Here is a 7,688-nt window from a genome sequence, read left to right on the forward strand (position 1 = left end):
TTTCTAATGAATCAAAAACAATCTTAGTTTTCATTGAACCCTACGTCTTCTGGAGAACCTTAATGATCCCTATGTCCTCCACGAATATAAAGTCGTTGAACCGCAAATGTCGAGTCCTATTCCCTTTGTTACTTCGATACTAGACTTGTCCAGATGTGATCATTGGTATAATCATACCTAGTTCGATCTCGTTACAGACAAGGCTATTCAACTCGTTCCCATGTGATTCCATCCTCATGACCTAGTCAGGCGTTGCAACTTGGATGTAATCTCACCGAGTGGGCCCTAAGTATCTTCCGTCACGCGGTTGAACAAATTCCTCTATTGACACATACGCCTCAACCCATCCCTTTGGAATACTTGAGCAACACCTTTATGGCCACCATGTTACGGTGTGGCGGTTGATGATGCCTAAGCAGCCACCGTGATATGTTTAGATATGGCCTCACAATCTAAGGATTATGTTATAACATTTTGTTAGTATCGCAAGGTGAACATTGTGACTTGATCGTGTTGCAATACTTATATATTGAGTATGTCCATCATATCATTCACCGAATGATATGTCTCAATTGTCACTGACATGTGTGTCCATGATCGGAAACCTCGATTATCGATTCTCATCAATGAACTAGTTTGTGTATGCTTAGTAGGGACCCTGGTTTGTTTAGAATACCATACATGCCTCAATGTTTCCGCCTCAATGTTTCCGATTAATACAGTTACAGCATGGCATGAAACTATTATGAACTGTTGATATATAATAACAAGCACCCTTTATTATTTGCCTCTAGCGCACCATATCCAACAATTTCCGTGTCAACTAGGGTTGCAGATGAGACGAGTTGTGGTTCGGGTCTTTTCACTAACCATGCTTTAAGTCAACCATGCTTTAAGTCGATATCATTGATGGAGTCCATTTACTCTACTTTTGCATAAGCTAGACGAAAAGCGGGAGGCCTCTTGCGACCTTTTCTTTTTCTTTTTCGAAACATAGTACAAACGTACGCAAACAGCCTACCCGTATGAGCACACCGAGAAATCGAGTCCATGAAACATGATCCGGCGGGTCTTAAGATAAATTAAGTCACCATAGACACCTGCCTGTCAATAAAAATGACGCATCCAACTAAATAATATTCAGTTTTTACAAGCATGAAAATGTTAAACCTGAGATTTAAACTTCGTGCCACCCTGTCTCAACACGGTCATTCCCTTTGGGCTCTGGCGCCTGGCACAAATAAAAGGCGGAATATGAAATTTATTCTAGTTTTTCACTTTTCTTTTCTTTGAGCAGCGAGCGCCGGGCGACGTGGGTGTTGGTCTGCTGGACAAGCGGCGTTTGTGCGGGAGGCCGGTCGCGTCCGGTCATCGAAGAAATCTGGATCCGCGATTCCATCGCTCGCAACGAAAAAAGAAGCCTTCTTTTCTGTCGGATTCTCCCATTCTTCCTCCTGCTGCTCGATTCCTTGCCAATTCTGAATCGATTTTCCTGGTAATCTTTGAGTTCGGGTCACTCGTTCAACAACTCTCCAGATCTTCTTCCTCCTGCCTCTGTTGATTGCGCTTTTCTTCTTCTATCTCTCGATTGCCTGATGCAATAAGGAGCCAATGGCGCTCGGCCACACGCGCGCCGACGTCCGGTCGGGCTCCTCCTGCTTGTCCGCCACCATCGTAGCCGTCTTCGTCGGGCTCTGCCTGGTCGGGGTCTGGATGGCCTCCTCCACCCTCGTCTCCCCCGTCGAGTTCTCTCCGTTCCAGGCAGGCTCATTGTGGCGCCGCCCCACCCCAACCCCCGCCGGTGCTGGAACGGAGGGGAACACGACCCCCGACGCCCCCGTCGTCGACTCAGAAAAAAGCGCCGATGAGCAGGAGGAGCCTCCTGCGGCGAGACAGGACGCCGTGGCAGAGCCGCTAGAGAGAACAAATCAGCAGCCTGATGAACAGGTTGTGACAGAGCCCAATGTGGAGAAGCCGGATGTGGATCAGGAGCAAGAGTCCAAAAGAGACGCAGAGGTATTCCCGGACGCAAGCCAGGCCGAGCTCCTCAACGAGACGGCAACAGATCCGGCACAATGGCGCACGCAGGCCGCCAAGTCTGACATTCCAGATACCACCACGGTGGCGTCGACTGCAGCGGCGAGCGCCAATTGGAAGCTCTGCGACACCGAGGCCGGAGCCGACTACATCCCGTGCCTCGACAACGTAGAATTCATCAGGAAGCTGCAGCACGACGAGCACTACGAGCACCGGGAGCGGCATTGCCCCGAGGAGCCGCCGACGTGCCTCGTTCCTCTGCCAAATGGGTACCGGAGCCCGATAAGATGGCCCAAGAGCAGAGATCAGGTTCTAGTTGGTCGCTGAAGAAATTCTTTGTGTTTGATGCATGAGTACGGTAGTTATCTGCTGGCTGCAGACATGGTTTGTTTACCCACTTGGGGTTTTGTTGGTGCAGATATGGTACAGCAATGTCCCCCATACTCAGCTGGTGGAATTCAAGGGGCATCAGAACTGGGTCAATATCTCTGGGGAGCATCTGGTGTTTCCGGGAGGTGGGACTCAGTTCAAGTATGGCGCGTTGCATTACATCGATTTCATTCAGGAGGTAACACTTGACTGCTACCATTCACTAGAATATTGATTCTGACAAGCTGATAAGTTCAGAGTTTCTGCGTTCTGAAAAAGTTAGTTCAATAATTTGTACACAAAAGCTACGGTCAGCATATCATGGTCAGATAATGCTAGTGATATTTTGAATAGGCGACGTACGTAAATTTTTTCCAAATGAATTATGCATAACTAATTAACTATGCTTGCCTACATGATTGCTGTAATCAAGCAGAATACAGTTAGCCGTTCCTCATGAAAAAGGATGGTGTACTTCTTTTTCTTTGGAACGGAGGTTGAAAAGCCCCCGTCCTCTGCAATGGATGGTGTACTTGATTTAGGAAAGCAATGTAGTTTATCTTTTCCGAATGGGATAGCCCCGGCATCTGCAGCGACTGAATGCATTGTGGGAACACAATGTAGTTAACACTGAGGTTCTCTGTTTGACATGCGTTCACAGGCAAAGAAAGATGTGGCATGGGGAAAAAGGACCCGTGTAATTCTAGACGTGGGCTGCGGAGTGGCGAGCTTTGGAGGATATCTGTTCGACAGAGATGTTCTTACCATGTCCTTTGCACCGAAAGATGAGCATGAGGCTCAGGTGCAGTTTGCTCTCGAGAGAGGAATCCCTGCCATATCGGCGGTTATGGGCACGAAAAGGCTCCCGTTTCCTAGCGGGGTCTTTGATGCTGTTCATTGTGCACGCTGTAGGGTACCATGGCATATTGAAGGTGGGAAGCTCTTGCTCGAATTGAACAGAGTGTTACGGCCTGGTGGTTACTTTGTGTGGTCTGCGACTCCTGTGTACCTGAAAAAACCCGAGGATGTCGAGATATGGGAAGGTAAATTAATTGGTGATTGCTTGTTTTTTTCTTTCATTTGTTGCTCCCAAGTTCTGGCAAATAACCTATCTAATATCTTATTTTTTTTGCGCTTTGCCAGCCATGTCTGCTCTGACAAGGTCGATGTGCTGGGAATTGGTGAATAAAGTAATGGAGAGGATAAATCGAAAGGGCATAGCAATTTTCCAAAAACCAAAGGACAACCGCTGCTACGACGCAAGATCTGCTGATGCGAACCCTCCACTGTGTGGAGAATACGATAATCCTGATGCTGTCTGGTAAGGTTATATACTTATATCTTTGACGATGCCACAAAATATTGTTCATAACTTAACATATTTTCTGGTTTCCCTTCAGGAATGTTTCGTTGCAGTCTTGTATCCATAAATTTCCCACTGGCCCCGCCATCCGTGGTTCACGGTGGCCGGAAGAATGGCCATTGAGGGTGGAAAAACCACCTTACTGGTTGAACAGCTCAGAGGCTGGAGTGTATGGAAAGCCTGCTCCAGACGATTTTCAAGCAGACTACGAGCACTGGAAGCGGGTCATACGCAATTCTTATATGGAAGGCTTTGGTATTGATTGGAACGCTGTCAGAAATGTTATGGACATGAAAGCTGTATATGGAGGGTAAGAAACACATCACATGGTTGTTCTCTTCTAGCCTTGAAAAGAATGAAAATTCTGCCACCCAGTCTACAGTTTTCTTGCATGGCAATCGTAATGTAGTACATGCCATGAATTCCTGCCGTCTGCTTGCTGATGTAGGTTTGCAGCGGCTTTGCGAAACATGAAGGTGTGGGTCATGAACGTAGTTCCAATTGATTCACCCGACACACTCCCGATCATATACGAGCGCGGGCTGTTTGGACTGTACCATGACTGGTGCGAGTCGTTTAGCACCTACCCGAGAAGCTACGATCTTGTGCACGCGAACCATATCTTCTCCAAGGTTAAGAAGAGGTAATATTCTTGACAGAAGATAAACTGACGCAACACAAAAGCTATCGTGAATGAGTGTATGCATGTGGAAATTTTATTATCTTGGTGGTTTAGTAAGACTTGAATGTTGATGTTGTAGGTGTGAACTGTTGGGTGTGATCGTGGAGGTGGATCGTATAGCGAGGCCGGGAGGGAGGCTGATTGTTAGGGATGACATGGAGACGATAAGCGAGGTCGAGTCAATTGTCAAATCGCTGCACTGGGAGGTCCGGTTGTCGTACTCTCAGGACAAGGAAGGCCTTCTATTTGTGCAGAAGACCATGTGGCGACCAAACCCTTCTTCCAGTTGACTGAAGCTAAAAAAGCTCTCACGATCCATTGGCATATACATATATATATATAATATATATACATTGATTTTTTTGACAGAGTATACATTGTTCTTATGTAGAAGAAAGTTGATCTGTAGGGTAGCATATGATGATATTGTTACTAGCAATTCATTTATCTTGAATTAGCAGAGGAGGCAAGACAAGGCAGTGTATGTAGTTTATGTAATACATGATCATTATTTGTGTTAATAATAAGATATACCGTTTTTCCACGCTTGCCGCCAATGCTGACTGATCTCAGATGTGAGAAACAATTAACAGTTTCTTGAAGCATAATAAGAAACAGAAATGATTTGATTACAAAGTTTGAGGCAGTCACAAATGATTTCGATTCCAAAATTTCAGGCAATGTGGATTTGAAGTAACAAGGTTACCTTGCCCGAAACAAGTGTCAGACAAGTCATGAAAATAGGAAGATGCTGAAGAAGAATCGAAGAAAGTTTATGGCGATAATAAGGTGATTTTGCCCTCTTTGTTAACAAGGTTATTTTTTCACCCTACATTTGGGTACGTTCTTCAGTTCTTCTGCCTCTAAACAATTGTGGATGAGAATTGGAGTAACTAGTGGAGAACTAGGGTTTCTGTTTTGCTATTGTATTTTCTCAGGTTTATTCATGATTGATTTGTGCTTCCGCTAGTAGTGTACGAGCTTTCAATAAAGAAAAGCTTGAACCAAAAGCTTGGGTTTCTACTATGGCACAGAGCGGTTGCTCATGAAGATGGGTTTGTGGGGAATACATTTTCATCTCCACAATCAAGAGGATCGGTTATGTCTCCAAAGCATACTAGTGTTATGCTTAACGGCGGAACAAATGTTAAGGCTGCGGGTACAGGAGTTTATCTTGGAGGGCGATATTTCAGGAGGACATTGTTGCTTTTGGTGGTATTTCAGATAAGGAGATGGAAGTCCGATCGAGTGCAAGAATTCGTTCTCAACCGAGTGCTGGTATGGAGCCTGCTCAGCTATTAACCCAAGCAAAAAATGAGGATTTACTTATTCCAAATTTTCGCTTGCTTCTTTGTCAAATGATATTGGGCAGTGAGGTTGGGTGTTTCGTTAGGAAAGTCACCTCGGCAAATTGAGAACTCTATTAATCCCTCATGGAATGGTGGCACAAAGCAAAGCATGACACCCCTAGCCCCATGCGCAAGGGACTGGCCACCACCACCCTACTGATCCCCTGGATGACTTGGAAGCACAAAAATAATTGCATCTTCGAAGGCGCCCAACCATCTGTCCACTCCCTAGTGACTAGGATCAAGGAGGAAAGCAGGCTCTAGGCGCGGGCGGGTGCACAAGGGCTAAGAGTAGTCTTGCCTCCCACCCGGGATGTGCACTGATTTTTTTGACCCTTTTCGTGTAATCTACCTCCTGGGAGGATATAACCCAAACTCTTCATTTTCAGTGAAATGAAACGCAAATGTCCTTTGCGTTTTCTCAAAAAAAAAATTTATAAAAGAAACAGATAATATGAGGATGCTAGTTATGTTAGCCAAAAATTTAAAAGGGGTGTTGAGGAGGGTCAGCATGCTATCTTTGGTCACGCTTCTGATTTGTCACTTGATTTAATAGGAGAGGAACAACATATCGAAGAGGAGGATACTGTTACTTTTGTTAAACCCAAAGTGACTAGGGTGTACAAACGAAAACAAAAAGTAGTGCTAAAAAATGTACGTAGGAGTACTAGGCTAGTTTGATTCATACATAAAATGAAAGGCGGTTTTTGGAATAGTGGTGGTTTTAGAGATTCAGCGAACCATATTTTTATCAATGAGACAATTAGGGATTTCAAACTAGATTTTTTTGCTATTTCGGAATCTGGAAGAGACAATTTTTCTGCACCTTTTTTTGAATCATATTTCTGGAGGGTTAGACTTCCAATGGTATTGTGTTCCTCCAATTGAGAGATCAGGTGGTATCTTAGTGGGTATCAACGCTGATACAATCTCAGTCCGGAGAAAGGTGTGTCAAATTCTACGTTACTTCTAAACACGATAATTTTAAATGGGTTTTGGTCGCTGTTTATGGGGCTGCTCAAGATGAGCAGAAGCCTGATTTTCTTGCTGAATTAGTCAGGATGTGCGAAGACGAACATTTGCCTCTGATTGTTGGAGATGATTTTAATATCATTAGGCGAAAGTAAGACAAGAACAAGGATAATTTTAATGAGCGTTGGCTTTTCATTTTTAATGCGATAATTAAAAGTTTGGATCTCAGAGTGATAGCCCTCTCGGAATGCCAATTTACTTGGGCTCCTACATATGAAAAACTCGATAGAATTTTATCTAGTATCGAATGGGAGCAGAAATTCCCTTTGGTGACGGTTAGGGCTCTAAGACGATCTGGGTCGGATCATACTCCTCTAATTTTAGATACTGGGGAACAATCATTTAGCGACAATAGATCTACGTTCTCCATTGTACTCGCCTGGTTAAAAAAGGATGGTTTCTTAGACATAGTCAAGCGTGAACGGCCGTCTATTTCAAGTGGGGATAATGCTATGGAGAAATGGAAAAATAAGATAAGACATCTTAGGCAATTTCTTCGGGGATGGGCACGAAATTTAAGTGGGGATTACAAAACCGAACGGGATAGATTATCACACATTATTGATATCCTTGCTTGTAAAGCGGAGACATTTCCGCTAGATGAGGAGGCGAGAGCCATTTTGCGCAAGGCTAGCAATGATCTAGCTAAGTTAAGCCACGATGAGAAGTCTAAGTGGCTACAAAGAGCTAAAGTTAAACATATCTAAGAAGGAGGGGATAATACGAAATATTTTCACTTAATTGCAAATGGTAAACATCGTAGAAAGAAGATTTTTCAGTTAGAACAAGAAGAAGAAAGCATTATGGGTCAGGAAATTTAAAGACATATACCACCACAACCGAGTTCCTGTACTCT

General features: G+C 44.3%; 1 protein-coding gene across 1 annotated transcript; it reads left to right on the forward strand.

Moving 5' to 3' along the window:
* The first annotated feature begins 1,293 nt into the window (after positions 1-1,293).
* Positions 1,294-4,995, forward strand: LOC127313336 (probable methyltransferase PMT26). Its single transcript, XM_051343871.2, has 7 exons — positions 1,294-2,346; positions 2,456-2,605; positions 3,068-3,449; positions 3,550-3,727; positions 3,807-4,079; positions 4,218-4,412; positions 4,531-4,995. Exons 1-7 carry the CDS (start codon positions 1,612-1,614, stop codon positions 4,739-4,741), a joined length of 2,124 nt encoding a protein of 707 aa, XP_051199831.1. The 5' UTR covers positions 1,294-1,611; the 3' UTR covers positions 4,742-4,995.
* Positions 4,996-7,688: the final 2,693 nt, after the last annotated feature.

Source organism: Lolium perenne, chromosome 7 (genome assembly GCF_019359855.2).
Source record: "Lolium perenne isolate Kyuss_39 chromosome 7, Kyuss_2.0, whole genome shotgun sequence".
Classification (NCBI taxonomy): Eukaryota; Viridiplantae; Streptophyta; class Magnoliopsida; order Poales; family Poaceae; genus Lolium; species Lolium perenne.